The sequence below is a fragment of the Aptenodytes forsteri genome, unplaced genomic scaffold, assembly GCF_000699145.1.
Source record: "Aptenodytes forsteri isolate BGI_AS27 unplaced genomic scaffold, ASM69914v1 Scaffold137, whole genome shotgun sequence".
NCBI classification, from domain to species: Eukaryota; Metazoa; Chordata; class Aves; order Sphenisciformes; family Spheniscidae; genus Aptenodytes; species Aptenodytes forsteri.
Window position 1 is genome coordinate 5,779,212 of NW_008796221.1, and position 17,626 is coordinate 5,796,837.

Genomic DNA, 17,626 nt, shown 5'->3' on the forward strand with positions numbered 1-17,626 from the left:
TGCCCAGGGAAGTGGTTGAGTCCCCATCCCTGGAGGTATTTAAAAGACGTGTAGATGAGGCACTTAGGGACATGGTTTAGTGGGTATGGTGGTGTTGGGTTGCTGGTTGGACTCAATGATCTTAGAGGTCTTTTCCAACCTCAATGATTCTATGATTCTAAGAGGTATTCTGACAAACAGCAACTAGTGTTGCACAAACTCCATGCTGTATTGTGTCCCAAGAAGTGAGCTAAAGAGGCTGGTTTAGTATGGACTATGCAACAGCCAAATTATACTGTGACCTTACCAATCCATACATACTGGGCTTTACGCCATCTTTACACCTTAAGTCACAAGATTACAGAATGGACTATTGTCTTAAGACTTTTGGCATGATGCTACAATATAAAGTAGGTCTCCAAGAACGTAACAAGATACGTTAACCTTTAAGAAAATCTGGTGATCAAAGTGCTGTGCTAGAATTGGAGATATGTGACAATCAATATCTACAATCTCTGCAGGTGGTGCTGCTTAGAACTATGCTACAGAATCTAAGCATCAACAGTAAACAAAACTAATGATATTAAGGCATAATTTGTCACTACTGAAAGTGACAGCAATTCAGCTTTTCAATCTTTCAATGCTTCTTACAAAACTCTAACAAGCAGATACCTTAACAAACATAAGTTTACATTGCATCTGTCCTAGGAATGTTTCCCACAGAGTACCCCACTACTCCCCTCACCCACGATGGCGAAGTGTAAACCTGCTGTGGCACACGGTCAAAGCAACAACTAAAAGAAAAGCCACTGTCATTTTAGGCTCTACGATCGAAACCTGTTCTGAAGAGAGTTAAATGACTTGCAAAGAACCTTTCCAATTTTAGCAGGCCCATCATTGCTATCAGCACAATGAAAACAGAGCCAGGCACACTTTAAGGGGGGGGGAAATAAAATAAATATATCTGCAGAGTTTGGGTGCAAACTCACTGCCTTGTGGCATTCCTGAACAGGAAGAGGAAAGCCCCAAAAGCTGTATCTGTCACTATGGTATGCAAGTTCTGACTCTATTTAGATATTTACCTAATTTCAATATTATGAAATGCTTTATTATAAACAAGCTCACATACCAACTCATCTTATTTACCAGCCTCAACCACCCTTCTCAAAAATGCACAGCAATAAAAAGAGTTGTCTCAGCACATGATAAAAAAAAGTACTGAGTCAGCTAGTTACTACAAAAAAACCCCACCTACCAATACAATGAACATTTGTTTCAGAATAACCCAAACTGGGGGGTGGTGGTGGTGGTGGTGTGTGTGGAAGTCAGACTGCTCAAGACTAAAAAAGTATTCTAGATAGAGAAAGCGTAAGAAAATAGGATTGCTTTTTACTGAGACTAAAAATGTTTTCAATCCCAAATTCTTTAACTTTTATGAACTTTTGGCAGAACATAGATGTTTGGCTCTGCTAAATAAGTGTTACAGAAAAGTCCCTGTGGCACAGATTAGCTAATGACTCCCCAGTCAAACAAATTTGATTATTTTTGTCCATTGAACCACCAGGTTTTCTGGAAAAATTCCTTCCCTTGAGAGTGGAGCCTTGGGAGTTGCAGTTACTGAGACTGACCACATGCTCAAGTTCCATCAGTTTCTTACTCTTTAAAGAAAAAGTGTCGGTCTATCTTCATAAATCAGACTGATAATGTTTTTGCACCTGAACACATTTTCAAGATGAAAACTAACATCTTGCTATGTTTAAATACAACATAAAGAACTCCCTCCCCACATATTCTTCTTCTTGGCCTTCCTTTTTGTGCTATCCTTGCTCAAATATTTTACTACTGTCTTCTCCATTTTCCCCTTTAAAAATACTGTTTCTCAAGTGCTTAGTGTCTTTTACCACATCCTTTCCCTCCCCACCTCCAGGAGGGGGCTGGAAATGCTGACAGAGCCATAATTACATAATGATGACTACAATTGATGGAAGAAACATCTCATACAAACACACACAGGAGACGTAAGGCTGACTGATTATTAACAGAAGTGGCCAATTGAGAAAAGAAATCTCACACTGTCCTTCCTAAATACACAAAGTTTATTAATGAGAAGTTCAATAATATAAGCCAAAATATTGTTCCATAGCTGTAAATTACTGTTAAAATGACTCACTTCACTCAAGTTACTGCAGCTTTACAACTGTAAGAGTGAATTCTAAGCAATATTACAGACTATATAAATATTTATGATCACAAGGAAGCACTTCAACTCAATCTGCATGAAGTTTGTTTTATTGTTTCAGAAGGACAATGTGTCTGAAAAAAGCTAGATTTTTAAACAGCATTTAAAGACTCAAAGCAAAACAATTATATTTCTCATTTTCATGAACTATATTTTCACGTAGATATAGATCTAATTATTTTCTTACCATCCACTTGTTTTTATCAACACCAGCAAGATGCTCTTTGAAATGAACTCTATGGACTGCACTGGTGTAACAAACTAGTTTGGGACAAATGACTAAGCGCACAACTCTAATTTAAAGACCACCACCATGCTACTATGTTGTGAACAGCGTGAATCCACAGCAGTCAAAGCACTCCCTAGATTGCACTCAATCTTATTCACTGGTAGAAAGCAAGGATTTCAGTTTTCAGATCCTTCCAACAGAAGCCCTCTGCAGGAAGACGGATAACACATCAAGAAAGCTGTAAACTACCTCTGCCCTATTCCACTCCCTGTGGCTGCTAGTGGCTTAGGATGGATCCTAACTCCACTAATGAGTAAAAGTCCCAAGGGACCTGCCAATAAATTAGCACTGATCAGTCCAACTGTGGCATCAACAGAGCACGTCACAGTCAGACCTTACCCACTCTGCTTTATGCTGGGAGGTCTTGCTGGGATGAAATAACGTTCATGAAGAAATATCAATCACAGAATCATTTAGGTTGGAAAAGACCTCTAAGATCATCGAGTCCAACTGTTAACCTAGCACTGCCAAGTCCACCACTAAACCATGTCCCTAAAGCACCACATCTACACGTCTTTTCAATACCTCCAGGGATGGTGACTCAACCACTTCCCTGGGCAGCCTGTTCTAATGCTTGACAATCCTTTCGGTGAAGAAGTCTTACCTCATATCCAATCTAAACCTCCCCTGGTGCAACTTGAGGCAGTTTCCTCTCGTCCTATCGCTTGTTACTTGGGAGAAGAGACCGACACCCACCTCGCTACAACCTCCTTTCAGGTAGTTGTAGAGAGCGAGAAGGTCTCCCCTCAGCCTCCTTTTCTCCAGACTAAACAACCCCTGACAATAATACAGCTACAGCAGCCTCTGGGCTCTTTTGTACATAAAAGGCAGGCTAGCATCCACTACAAAAAAATGCAGGTAATTTAATGTTGACAGTTTTCAGAAAATCCAATGGCGAGTTGCTTGGTTTACAGCAGGATGTTAAGAACAGCTCACAGGTGGCTCTATGTAAGTGAACATATGATCTCAGAAACCAATCTATGAGGTGTACAACAGTGCCGAATGGCACTTCACAGAGGCAATTTTGAACTCCTAGAACTTAATAGCTTCATCTCAATTCTATCCTTGGCTAGGGAGAGCTACCTGCACTCTTTCTGATTCTTCCCAGTGCTGCTGGTTTTAAGGGTACCTATTGATTCTGAGAGTACTGCATGTATCTAGGCTACTTCCAGACTTGGCTTGGCTCCCCATGTTCATATAGCAATGCTTCAGATCTAATGAATCCAAATGCAACCTGTTGCATGGACATTATGAAGCCTAAACATTCAAGTTGAGCCTAAAAACCAGACTGGGTGTGAGAACTGCAGTATTATGTAAGGGAGCCTAGCTCCACATTATTTTAAATAATGGAGAATTGACTGCTTATGGCAAGAAACAAAACCAGATTATAGTAGTATGAGGTTTGTCTCATGCTGCCATCTGCTGAAAAAAGCAAGCTACTTCTCTATGAAACTTTTCCTGTTCATGATTCACACTGATGCCATAACAAGATTACATGTGATTATATTTCCTCAGCTGCAAAGAAATATATAAAACCTTCTACTCTTCTGTTCTTACAACCATATAACACTGGAACTGTACAGCATGTACAAATATCAAGCAACTATTCATCAAGACACTAAAATAAACTCATGAGCCTATTGCAGAATCCAGGTGCCTAAATATCAGCCAAGTAAAAAGTTTAAGAGTGTTGTGAGGGTCTACATAAGTAAAGCTGATGAGTTGTATCAGCTAGCACAACCTCTGTGCTGCTGGAATGATCACATGCTTATTACTGCTCTTTCTGTGGAGCCTGTTTACTAATCCAAATCAAGCATAAGATAAGATGCTATAATTAAACAGACAAATGTAAGTTAACAGTGAAATGACAGTCAACCAATGAGGGTCATTAAATATTCTTCAGCACATTCTTCAAAATTTGGTCATTTTGCAACAGACAAGCTGAATAAGGCATTGAAGAGAAAGTTTTACTTCTTACTTACACCCTTCTCTGTTGCATGAATATCTGTATTTCCATGAAGTGTTCCAAGACCAATTACTTTGCCACCATTTGTCCGTATATCAATTTTATGGCTCTGAAAAAAGTTTAAAAATCATATGGTTAGGATAATCATAATTAGAAAACAAGTTATCTTGTTTTTCAAGCTGTACTACAATAACCACCTTGGATCACAAACTTCCATTTCACTGTGAAGGTTTCTTCTTAAGTGATTGCCAAGTGTGCTGTTTATTTCCAGTGGAGTCAAACTCAAAACAGGTCACCTTTCTTTGTAACCAGAAACACAAGAGAAAGAATGATGCTGAGTAACCCTTTATTCTCAATACAGGTGGGTGTTTTGGTTGGTTTGGATTTTTTTTTCCCCCACTAGAAAAACATTCACTCAGCATATATTAAAATAAGCAGCAGGGGAAGAAGGAGGGAACTTTGTGTTTCATTTATACTCCATCCAGAAACCAAGGTATGTGCATACCCAGTGCTGCAGCAGATGAGAAACACGAACTGGCAGTGCGAAATGAACTTGCAAACTGGAGCCTTCCAGTGACCTGGAACCTGCAGCATCACAGAAGTCTGTAGGATAATTGTATATATACACAAACACACCAGAGCTACTTATGCTTGGAGTAGTATGTATAGCCATAAACTTATATGGATGCATACCAGTGCAAACTTTAGGCCTGCAAGTAGAACCAGATCCTACAGTGTTTCACTCCAATCAGATTCTAATTCAAATTAGGTATTTGGCATACATCTGCATTACAATCTCAAGTTTTTCACAAAGAAACCAGGTTTCAAGTAAAAAATGTTATAGCCCTTATACCTTTCAGCTGCTGCATACAACTGACGAGAAAAGATGTACAGAAATACACACAAACTAATCTCAGAAAGACAAAAAAACCCCAGGTCTTGAGAGTAAAAACCAACCATGTGTAAGAAGGGAGAAGCGAAAGAGAAAAAAATTAAAAATCAGGTTTAAATAATCTAACTGTATTCATAAGCTGCTTCAACAAATCTAAGTCTACAGATCTCAACAGCAAAGCTCTTTTGCTTAAGTTCACTAGCTTGACCATTGGAATAACAAATTAAAAAAATATTCAGCATTTTTTATACTTAATGCTGGATAAACTCCCCCCGCGTGCCCAATCTTTCGTTTTCCCATACCACCACCTCCATTTTCAGATATATTGTTTCTGTTGAAAAGGGTATTATTCCTGTAGATGGTATTTAATTTAGGACACGATCCATTAAATTTCACAATAAAGCATATCAGAAATATTCAAGATGTTTAGACTATTAAACACCTGTCTGGATAAGCCATAATAAATTGCATTAAGTAGGTCTAATCAGATGGCAACAAGATTAAGGACTTTTTCAAAAAAATTAAATCAAGTTTCCGATATGGAAAACATGGACTTATACTGCTCTGACACATTTCTGATGAAACACCAAGAACCAGAAGTTTCATGGGGTTTCATAAGACAGGAAGAACTCTAGAGCCATGTTTCTTAATCTTTGTGTTCCCAAGTCTTGCTTTCTCCTCTTCATTTAAGAGGCTTCCCCACAGTAAAATGCAACGCCCCTAACTTGAAACTACAGTAGTGCTTCAGACCTTTTAAAGGTTGTAGATAACTCAGCTGTTCAGTTAAGCCTCTATACAAATATAATAGACAGTTTTCTCCATATACAGTAAACAGGATAAAGTTAAATTAGATGCTTCAGCCAGACATCACAGTTTCTTTGAGGCTGTTACATTAGGTACATTATCAGAATAATAGTTAAAGAGCAAATCCTCCAAGCATGTAACTTGAGGAAAATATGGGAACTCATAAGAGTAAAAGAATTAATGTATAGCAATGACTTACCAGTATGGCCACTGATAGTTAAGTAAAATAAAACTCCAACATACACACTTTTTTTTTCTTTAACTCTATCATTTTTGGGATAGAAAAAGCTTTGATAAGGCACAGGTCCCTCGACTTTTTTCCCCGAGAATTATTAGACTATCCCTATCCTCCTAAAAAAAAAACCAAAACCAAAACCAGGCTTTCAGAGGTAGCTTTCAGAGGTAGGTATCAATAGAGACACCTAACAGACAGCACTATTTGCTGAGAGAAGCAGCAAGTTATAATGGTCAAGTAGCTTTTTCATTAAGAGGGAATATTCCACCAGCTGAAAGTAAGAAGCACTAATTTGTCATAGGGCTTCTCCTACCAAGGGAGAAAGGTTTGAGTAAGGAAGAGGTAAAATGCTGTCAAGGCCATGACAGATGTTAAAAGAAAAACAAAAAAATTCGTTCAGTTCAAAGAAAGGAAGGACAGTGGTGGAGGACTTTAACAAATCAGGCTCAGACATGGTGTGTGGTGAGGAAGCATGGCAGGTCTTCTACTGATCGTGTGCGAGACACCTGGAAATTCTTGTTACCACTGGCAGAGTCAAGGAGTCAGAAGTAATCGTTGAACATAGAAACAAAATTAAGGGGTCTCCTTGGTCCTACTGTCACTACTAAGCTGATGGACTGTAACAAAAAGCAGGAGAAAAAATTGGAAAGAAGCAGCACTACTTTCTCAATAAAGAATTTGAGAATAACGTATACTCTGAAGAAGACCTAGAAGTCATAACCATATTTTGGAATTACTGCTACTATCAGTTGACCTAGAGACTTGGAAGGCATAGGATGTAGTGGGCTTTAGCCAATTACAGAACAACAACCTACAAAAACTCAACTCAGTAAAACAACCCTCCACAAATCTCATTGACTGGATAATGCCTACCACACCAAAAGTACCAGTCAAAATCCATTAAAAGCTCATACAGAATACTCATCTTTTCTGTTCAATTACTAGCATGCATAATTAAGGAAAGTAGATGTCAAATTTCTAGGTCTTCTGTAAAGACACCATACAGTATACCAAAAATCAGCAAGTTTTTTGAATTACAAGTTACACAAACAACTTCTTGCAGTCTGTGGCTAGTTAAGAGAATTAGCAGTTGAAGCTGTTTGCTGGTGCTCTTGAATAATCCCCACATGACCAGATTTTTTTATTTATTTAAAGTCATTGATCAACGATCTTTTGCTCTCTACTGTAAAGAAAGGGTCTCCTGCTTTCCTAGTCAATGAGGACAGCAACGCAGCGTGGACAGCATGACAGTGAAGCAACATTAAATAGCTCTTTAATCCACCCAGGGGAGGGCAGTATCACTTCAGTTTGCTCAATAAAGCACATTCCCTAAAGGGGAATCAGCTCTCGTGCTGCACTACAGAATCTGGTCTATAAGATTTTCAGTAGCTTTGAAAAAACACAAAAGGTTAATAATTCTGCTTCTCCGCTAATACAGAGTATAATTCCTGAACCTATATTAGAAAAATTTAGTTACAGTTGCCTTACTAGACCTACAGTTACTTCTTAAAAACAACTTTAGACTAAAAACTGATTGTACAGCTAAGAGATACTGTAACTGAACAATTGTTTGCTCTTGCAAACACCTACCTGGTCGGTAATTTTAATTCAAAACCTTAATCTCACAGAGTCAACAAAACCAAAAGTGGTAACATATCTTTTCAACACCTACGTGGTCAGTAATTTTAATTCAAAACCTTAATCTCACTACTTCAGAGTCAACAAAACCAAAAGTGGTAACATATCTTTTCCAGTACCATATGTTGAAACCGTCACAGTAACCAGCACAATCACCACTCACAACCCAGAAGAATACTTTGGGTAACTATTTTGGTTAAAAGAAGCCAAAGCCTTATAATCTACCAAAGCTTTAATTTTAACAGGAACTTCTGTTAAAAGCAGAAATCTGCAGTTCTTTCTTGATACTTTAAAATTTAAATGCCTTCTGGGACAAGGCCATTCCTCTCATCTGAAGCTTAAGGGAGCAAAGAAGCTTCCTGTGGCCACCAACGTAGTGGACACACTGAGACACATGCACAGGAGAAGGATCATCTTTTACACTTGTAGTTTTCCTGACATTTTTGTGAATCAAGCAAGGCTCAAAGTTGACAGAGGAAAAAAGCAACACCAAGCTCCTCTAAGCTATAATGAGGCCGCAGAGGAGTTAGTCTCAGAAGTCCCAAGCTGGTGACTTTGCAGCCTTCTTTTCAGTTCATTAGAAAGTATTGTTTCATTGCTACTTGAAGTCTCAAGGAAAATAGAACTGACTTTTAAAATTCAACATTTTTTACATCTCAGATTGTATATGAGTAAAGATGCCCACAAAATTAGTTAGTTGTCTTTCCTCAAAATCCTCTTTTTCCATGACATCACAAAAAATTCTTTACAATTGTGATGGCATGCTGTGATTACTGTCACTATTGCTTACCAAAACTGGTTTTCTCATATTATGTAGTTTCTCACGTACTGCTGTTTGCTGTTATTATTATATAACAGTCATTTTTAACCAAAGCTTTAGACAGCAGTAACACATATAGTACTGTTAACTTTTTATTAGATTTTAGTTAATTTTAGTGAATTTATTACTCTTTTTAAGAGTAATATGGTCAATTACACAGAATTTGGAAGACACAAGTTGCCTGTAGTTCACTGAATATGGAGTAAACCTAGCTCTATTGTGTATTAAATTTCCCCTTAAGTTCAGTTTCCCATATGTGCGTTATAAAACCATCTCTTACCACGGTAGAGAAAAACGTTGAAAGATTTTTTCATATCTCAAAAATACTTAAACTTAGGAATTACCCTATTTGAAAAGCCCTTCTTTTGAATTTATACCAATTCCTGCAGGTACAATCCCAGTTATTCAAGTGAATTTGATTCCAAACAGCACCTAAGTCAGATATACTTTGATTATTTCTACAAAAGCCTATATCAGCAAACCTGAAGTCTTAAGATTGAAAAGACAAGGTCACGACCATGATATATAAAGTATTTATCAGATATATTTCAGTCAGGTATTTTGGACGTGTAATGTGTAACTTCTGATTGAAAATTAACCTAAAGAATTTGTCAATAGCACTGATATATCAGAATTATTAAAAAAACACAGAAGAAAAACCCAAGCAGCATACTGCAAAGTCCCAACTGAGCAACCATAACTCTTAACCTACTAGACAGGAAATCCCAGCCTGTTTTTTTTTTTTTTTGAGGGGTGGGGAAGGCAGATATCAGGCTTACTGCTGTCACTGTTTCTGCTGGCTTTGGCTATCAAAGGTACCTGGACTTCTGACTCCACATTACTTAGTGTTATTGACTTTGTGTCGTAATTGCATGCAATAAACAAAGGTGAGGTGCTATGCACATAGTAATACTTAGAAATATCAGAGTACTTCTCATCTACAGAACTGGTATTTAAGTTTTTGTACTATATTCCACCACACAATCCCTTTTAAAACACTGATGGAGTGGGGGAGGGTTCTTTGTACCTTTATTGACTGCAAGACGCTAGTCCCCTTCTCCGTCTCTATTTTGCAGTTATCACATTCTATTTTCTGAATCTTCACGCAGCCAGTCCCTGATGTTTTGATATCCAAATCTAGAATTGAAAGAGTTTTATTAGCAACAGAATGAGAAGAGTCAGATGTATTTAACATAGTACTTGATCACTTTATATAGTAACTACATACAGTCAGGAAAAAGAGCAGCTTCTTTGTTACTAGAAGAACCTTCTTGCAAAGTTTGACCACATACTTTCAATTGCATGACTAGTCACTATCAACAATTGACACTGAAAATTTTGTAATCCTGTGTAGAGCCATCCAGCTTCAAGAGAGAACATTAAGAGGCAGCAGAGTGACTGTAACCTCTGGCAAGGAATCAGCAGGGTGTGGTCCTTTAGGGAACTTTTGTCTTTTTTTTTTTTTTAACCCACTCCCAAACTCTACCTCCATCTCATAGCTATCCTAGTCACCAAGTCTATTAGCAATTCTACTGAGACATTGGGTTTTGGGGTGGGAAGGTTGGCAGGTTGGTTGAGGCCACATGTAGTGTAATACGATTCAACAGCACAAATACATAGGTCTTGCTTAGACCCGTGCTGCTTCAACTAGCAAGCAGCATAACACAAAAACAGGTATAGAAGAGTTTGCATGCGTCACTCTTCCCTAGCCTTCTGGAAGGCCTGACTAACCCCCCTGGCATGAAGAAGCATGTTTGCCTCTAGTCTGAATCACCTCACCTTATTACTGTTCATAGGCTCCCACCAAGAAAATTCACTAGGTCTTGTAGATAACTCTGTTATCGAGGGAGTAATTTATGGGCTCATAGTGCTTCATGCAGGAGCAGCAAAAGCATTTTTCTGCCACTTGAGCTCACCCCTGAGTTTAAGGAACCGAGAAGAAGTTCAAGAGTGTGCAGTGTGGGGATTCTGACTACATTAATAATCATTTATATTAATGACCACCATAATGACTGACAAAAAGTAAAGGCAGGAGAGGAAAAAAAGTGGTTTTGTTCTTCTAAGGATAAAAGGCAGAAAGAAGAAAAAGAAAAACTGAACAGGAGTCAGAAGTGTTTGCTGCAAGACATGTAACTGAAGGACTAAGAGAAAGATGGTGAGCCTACTACTTTCTAAAGAAAAGGAGATTATCTGGGAAAGAAACCTTCGTTTAAGCACCTATGAAAGTCTTTCACCTCCACTATCTGCTAAGGTGACCAGAAATATGAGAAGAAGAATCAAAGTACATATAACAAGCTCTGCCCCAACGAGATTCCCCAACTCAGACCCATGACACAGCAGAGGCTGACGATCAGTCCTGTCATGCTGCTGCTCAGGACAGATGCTGGAACCATGACGACAGTAGCTTGCAGACTATGAAGACAAGAGACTGAGAGCTCCAATTAACAACAAAGGGAAGTTTTGCCACCTGACAAACCAGGAGAATCCAAGAGGTGGAGCTAAAACACATTACATCTTTGCTGCAAGAGTGTTACCTTATTGCCACAGTAAGCTAAGAGGTTAAATTTAGTGAAGGATGCAGACTGTGTTCGCAGGTAACAATTCCCTAAGAAAGAGGGCTAGAAGACGTGGACTGGATAAGCAGGTTTTCCAGAAAGCTGTTTTATTTACTGATACTACTTTCTTTGCCTCTTCATGGAAGACTTCCAAGAAGGAGATACTGTGACCAAGATTTTAATCAAACTATATGTTTCTCAAATTTAAGTAAACTCTAAGATAGGCTTTGAGGCACGTAAAAGCACAAAACCTGGCAAACTGGACTGATGACTATCATCAGAGGCTCAAGGACCAGCACCTCAAGGTTTTATGTTGGTAAAGCCTAGACAGTTTCACCAGACTAAAAATATCTGAATGGTATCCCAGCTATTTGATCCATGCTGATCTACAGGTTCTGAAGTTGAGACAAAACTTTTCCATAAGGTTTTACTTCTTAGGGAGCAGTTGGATTGTTTAAACACAGTTCCCAGAGAGACAAAATAGAGGCACTCTCCAAACATCTACGCTTGAAACAGTATGTCCCTGCACAGCACAAACCTGGAGAGTTCAAAAAGAAAGCAATATTATTTTTGAAATACAAGCTGTCTTGCTCAAAACTGCTCAATTCACCCACTGGAAAACTGCACAGTCCTTGGGTGGATCTACGTCCAAGACTTTTGCTCTTTTGCTTTCTGAGAAGAGAGAGGTCCAAAAGCCAGTTTGCCTGTGCAAATCTTTGAATTCAGTCAGCTTGATACCCTCTTGTCCCTATTGCTTCTGTCAAAAGGGGTGAGGAAGATGCTTAACAGTAGTCAGTTTAGCCATGATACCAACTTGACTCTTATAAGAATAAGGTTAAAAGCTTCTGATCCTGCAGGGCATATTATGTCCATCATTTGAAAGGTAGATTAGCAGTGTAATCCTAGCTGTATCAAAGATGGGTGCTAAAAGAGGACACAGAAGTCTGGGGGTTCAAGAGCATGCTGTTAAGAAACACCAGTGATTCCAGGAAACATACTTTGTGCCTTGATCCTCTGCAGAGTCACAGCGCTTTGCTAGCCTTGTTATAGCAAAAATTAGTGGACAAGGAATGGAGCCCCTCTGTCTCACAAATAGGCTTCCTGAAGCAAGGATATATGATCCCACAAACAGGCAGGCTAAAAGCTGGATAATATCGCTAATGAAATTTCAACATGCAAGGAGGAATGGGATACATTCTGTTTCAGTGCCAAAGCTCCAAAAATAGGTAGTTTGATTCCTCCTTAGCAAAGACAAGGGCTGAAGCCAACTTCAGCCACACAAACCTCGAAGAATGCATGAAGATCTTTGAGGTGCAAAGGACTTGTATGGGAAATAAAGGTGCATAGGGGAAAAAACAACTTTGGTATCAGAATGTAGACGGGGTACCCCAGAAATACCACCTTAAGCTATAATATTTGAAATAGACTGGAAAATTGCTTCCTTTAAAGTAACTCAGCAGCCCTGGACTACTAGAAGGACTTCATGATGATCCACTTCTCTGCTCGTAGAGGAAGCTTACCAGTAAGTGAGCACGCATGTAAAATAATTCAGTCCAGGAAAAACTATTTATTGAGGGCATCAGATTATGGTATTTGCTACTCTGAGGCTGTAAGTCTGCCATACTTAGGAGTAGACACTGATGATCTTTCCAACTCATTAATATGTTAAGACTTCAGAAAAATACACTGTTGAAAACATTCACATTTGCTTTCCACTAACGTTTATGAAAAAACAAAAAGCAGAAACAAGCAGTCACGAAAGCAGGCTGAAAAATTGTTTAAGTGATACCATAAAATTATGATTTTGATAATTCACAGAAACATTCAAGACCCATACATTTATTCAGCTTGCTTAGTTAGTTCCACAAGAATCTACAGTATTTAGCCAAAAAGCTAAGTGATCTCACGGACTTAAGTAAGACTAATGTGGAAGAGTTAAGTTTTCCCAAGGAGAGAGCTGATGATAAAAAATAAACCAAAAAAAAAAAATTTAAACCCCCATACTGGCTTACAAGTGGGCCTAGATCAGGAGTGCTTGATCCTGTGCCAGAGGGGACAGAGCTTTGGTGTTCTACTCCGTGAAGCTTGGCTACCACTTCAACACTCATGGTTCTCCTCCTTGACTTTGGCATTGAAGCCTCTGTTCTCTTCACCAGGGTATAATGTGGAAAAAGCATTGGAACAGTTTGCCAAAGGAGGTTGTGTAGTCTTCATTCTTGGACGCTTTCAAAACCAGACTGGATAAAGCCCTGACCAGCCTCCTCTGACCTTGGAGTTGACCCTGCTTTGAGCAGGAGGTTGAACTAGAAACTTTCTGAGGTCCCCTCCAACCCAAATTATCCTATGATTCTAATATAATATGTATGTACTAAAGCAAAACATAAGAACCACGTGGTAAGACAGGACAGATGATTCTCAAATTCTAGTTATGCAAGACCCCAGTTGGGGTTACTTCTGAGTACTCAGTCAATGTACAGCAACCAGAAATCAAAGAGCTGGTTTCAGGTTTAATTAGCACATGCAGCTCAACATGCCAAGACAAAGGGTTTTCTTCATGTGCTGAGCAGACTCCGAACCTACAGCCATGTGCCTACACTGTCCCTGGGATAAATAGCTAACGTATGCATGTGACCTGAAGGAAAATAAATAAGCTAGATTAAAGAGAAATTCATTGACCTCTATAATCTATGAAGGTTAAATGTATCAGAGAGGATTATCGGATTGTGTATGAAATTGAAAGACTATACACAGCATAAAACTAGACACTAAGACAGAAATAGAGGATCCTTTAGTACTTGCCCTGCTTGGGCTGCTTACGAGTTGCCTTTGGTTTAAAATGCATACTTAAGCTCATCATCTAGCATTTTCTGCACACACTCTTCAGCGTCTAAGGAGTTTTAGCTAACTTAGAGCTTCCTGGATAAGCTCCAACCTAAATTGCGAAAGCTGTTATGAAATGCCACAACTTCCAAAACCAAGAAAGAAGCTAGAATACTGTAAAGACATTCACATCAACTTCTCGACTTCTTACAGCTAAGTGACAGAAGAAGAACTCAGATAAAATGGTCTAAACAGAACAGAGTTAACATCCTCCTCATGCATTCAAGAAAGGCCAGAGAAAAGCCAAAGTGCTTGCAGAGCAACAACAGTTTCTTTCTGGTTTGAGATGTGTTTTTACAAGGGATAAGATCTTTTGCTTATGCAGTGATGTTTAATGGATAATTCTCTCCTAAATAAAGAACAGGAACAACCCAAGCACAAACTGCTACTCAGAGAACCCAAAAACCAAACCAGAGCTGAAAGGACGCTTAAAGTAGAACCTCACTGGCAAGTAGCTATTCCACTTCACTGAGTACAAAAAAACACTTACATTTTAGGAAATATATCTCTGGATATGCCTGGATAACAGCATGAACAGACAATACTAACATCATGCCAATTATGGGGTGACAAACAGCAACTAGTGGAATGGGATTATAATCCACACTGTCCAGGGAACCTGAACTGCTTGAGTTTACCACAAACCCAAGTGGAACAGCTTAGAAACCTACAAACTAATAAAACCTATTTCAAGAAGGAAGACTGTAAGGCAGTCTGCAGGGTTGGCTGACGTTCAGAATATAATAAGAATCTCAGAGACAGGGCAAAAGTTAAACAATTTTTTTTCCCATCAATCAGGATTCATTATTGAGACCTTTAGGACGGTTCCCCACATTGAAACTCTTTATGAAGGCTGAGATTCTCCAGATCTTAATACAATGAATTCTACCCGCTGAGAGCAACCAAGTCTGGAATAACACATAATAGTCACTCAGAGATCCTGGAGAAACCGAAATATTAAATTACTAACAGCTACAGTAACCAGGCACACCTAGTACCAGAGAAATTAAGGGTAATAAATGGGACGCTGGGTTTCAGTTTGATTGTCTGTAATCCTGGGATAGGCTCTGTGAATGAACTACAGACAAGCCAAAGTAATCTTTGCATTTGCCAAGCAGGAACAAAACCGAAACAAACAAACAAAAAAGCTGTAAGAACGTAACTGACAATTCTTAGGGAAGAGTCAAAACTACAAAAACCTCTTGGAGCGACAGTCCTGCTGCAGTTCAGTGAAAGAGTCAATGAATACATAGGTAACAGTTGATCTGTTTAAGAGAATAAACTTGGATTTTCAGATGTCTTTGACAATATCCTTAGTCCTATATTGTCTTTTAGCTATAAGCTATACATCATCTTCAACACTACATGAATTTGGATATCGGCATAAATACCAAGGTTGAAAAGTTTCATCTTCATATGAATTATTCAGGCTAGTTAAAAACTCACTGACAAATTACAGAAAGATCTTGGAATACCACATACTCACATGATAAAATAGCAGGAAATTGAACGGATGGCATGCCTTGTGGGACTCTTTGCCAAGAGGCATGGAGTTTGCCAGGAAGCTCTCTCCCTGAAACTGTTTACATGTTTAAGCCGACACTCGGAAAAGAGAGACCCACTGAGGGGCTGAGCTGTATCAGGCTCAGAAAATCCCCCGAGCTGAAAACAGTTGACAGCTAAGAGAACACTTAGATGAAATATCATTTATGTTTGTCCTGTTCTTACTCTTTTCTGAGCATTTGTTTATGACTACTGCTGGAGACAGGACAGTGGGCTAGCTGGACTCATGGTACTCAGTACAGCCATTCTAACACAAAGTAAAGCACACAGAGGGCAGGGAGGGGGAGAAGCCCCTGATTTTATTTACAGGACATTTGTCTCTATAGTAGGTGTTAGGAAACAGAAGAGATATGGTAAACATATCTAAGAAACACCCCTTCAGTTATCAACAGTGTTCCAAAAAAAAAAAAAAAGAAAAAAAAGAAAAAAGTAGTAAATTATAGGGATGAGAAAGACTAGAAAATGAAAGAGAATGCTGCTATGACAAATCCATAGCACTTCTCCATTTTGAATGATACACAGTTCAGGTCCTTCTAAATGAAAACAAGAAAAAAAAACCCAAAACCAAAAAATGACACAGAATTCGAGATATAGGGGGGAAAAAAAAACAACCGTAAGAGAAGATAAAAGATGCAGAATGTCTTTGCTGTAAGGGTTTGGAAAAGTGGTAACCAAGAGAATATAACACCATGCTCTACGAAAGTCATAGATGACATGTATGAAGCATAAGTAGAATGAGATTATTTCACTATTTCTCATACCACAACTGCAGCAGAGCATCAAATGAAATAAAGCAGCAGTCTTAAACAACCACTTGAAGCAAACCAAAGGACTGGGATTTTTGTACACTGAAAAGTTCTTCCAGCATGGTGAAACTTATTCTGCACTGTACAGGCAATTGCACAAATCCATAGGAAAAAAAACACATCAATGACTGAACACAATTCTCTCTGGGTCAAGTACTGCCTAAACCTTAGCTCACTGAGGGAATTATCCTACCAAGCTTGCCCTTTTCCTCCTCTAAACTTAGAGCCACCGTCAGTATTTCAGTCCAGCACAGATGTTTATTGGTTTCAGCCACTACAGCTGCTCTCCCAAGTCGTTTGTAGGTTCCGTACCAGAAACCCTGCATGGATTTTTGCCTTGTGCCCAAAAAGATAATGCAAGACTTGTACTCAGCACAGGAGCCCTTCTTGGCATTTCATCTGTACTATTACCTTCCAGACTTTTTTGATCCCTGTGGATGGCCGCTCAGCATAACAACCACTAGTGGAGCTGGTAGGTCCAACAACCCTACTGAGAACAGCCCCTGAACTCTAGGCGTGCACAGCACATACTGAGGACCGTTGTCTCACAGCTGAGCTGCAGTTATGTCTTTTCTGGAACACCGGCTGTCAGAGCAAAAATAAAAGCGTGCATTGCAACCACCACTTAATAGGACAAGTTTCGGCATTAACTGTTTCTGACAAAAAGGTCAACAAACCATGTATCCAAACATGTAAGAAGTCAGGAAACAAAAGAAAAAGTGGGACGTTTTGAACCTCCTTAATTAGAGGGGGCGCGATGCCATTTCCGAACGTCCGCTGCCAACAACGGTTCCAGCCGGAGCAGCAGCAGCGCCAGCACGGTCCCAGGGGAGCCCCACCCGAGGGAGCGATCCCGCCTCCCCTCGGGCTCCATGTGCCGGCATGCCGGAAGGAGAGGGCTGACAGCCGGGCGTGCAGCCGCCTCTCCCGCCGAAGGCGCGGGGGGACCCCCACCCCCGC

General features: G+C 39.4%; 2 protein-coding genes across 2 annotated transcripts in view; one reads left to right on the forward strand and one right to left on the reverse strand.

The window, feature by feature from the left end:
* FAM185A (family with sequence similarity 185 member A) overlaps positions 1-13,525 on the reverse strand; it is a 44,084-nt gene extending 30,559 nt beyond the window's left edge. The window contains exons 1-4 of the mRNA XM_009289102.1: positions 13,430-13,525; positions 11,097-11,274; positions 9,890-9,999; positions 4,490-4,582 (exon numbers count right to left, since the gene is read on the reverse strand). Of these exons, the coding sequence (XP_009287377.1) occupies positions 4,490-4,582; positions 9,890-9,999; positions 11,097-11,274; positions 13,430-13,525 (477 nt within the window). The remainder of the gene's footprint in view (positions 1-4,489; positions 4,583-9,889; positions 10,000-11,096; positions 11,275-13,429) is intronic.
* Positions 13,526-17,423: 3,898 nt separating this feature from the next.
* CCDC146 (coiled-coil domain containing 146) overlaps positions 17,424-17,626 on the forward strand; it is an 86,567-nt gene continuing 86,364 nt past the window's right edge. The window contains exon 1 of the mRNA XM_019474579.1: positions 17,424-17,602. Within this exon, the coding sequence (XP_019330124.1) occupies positions 17,424-17,602 (179 nt within the window). The remainder of the gene's footprint in view (positions 17,603-17,626) is intronic.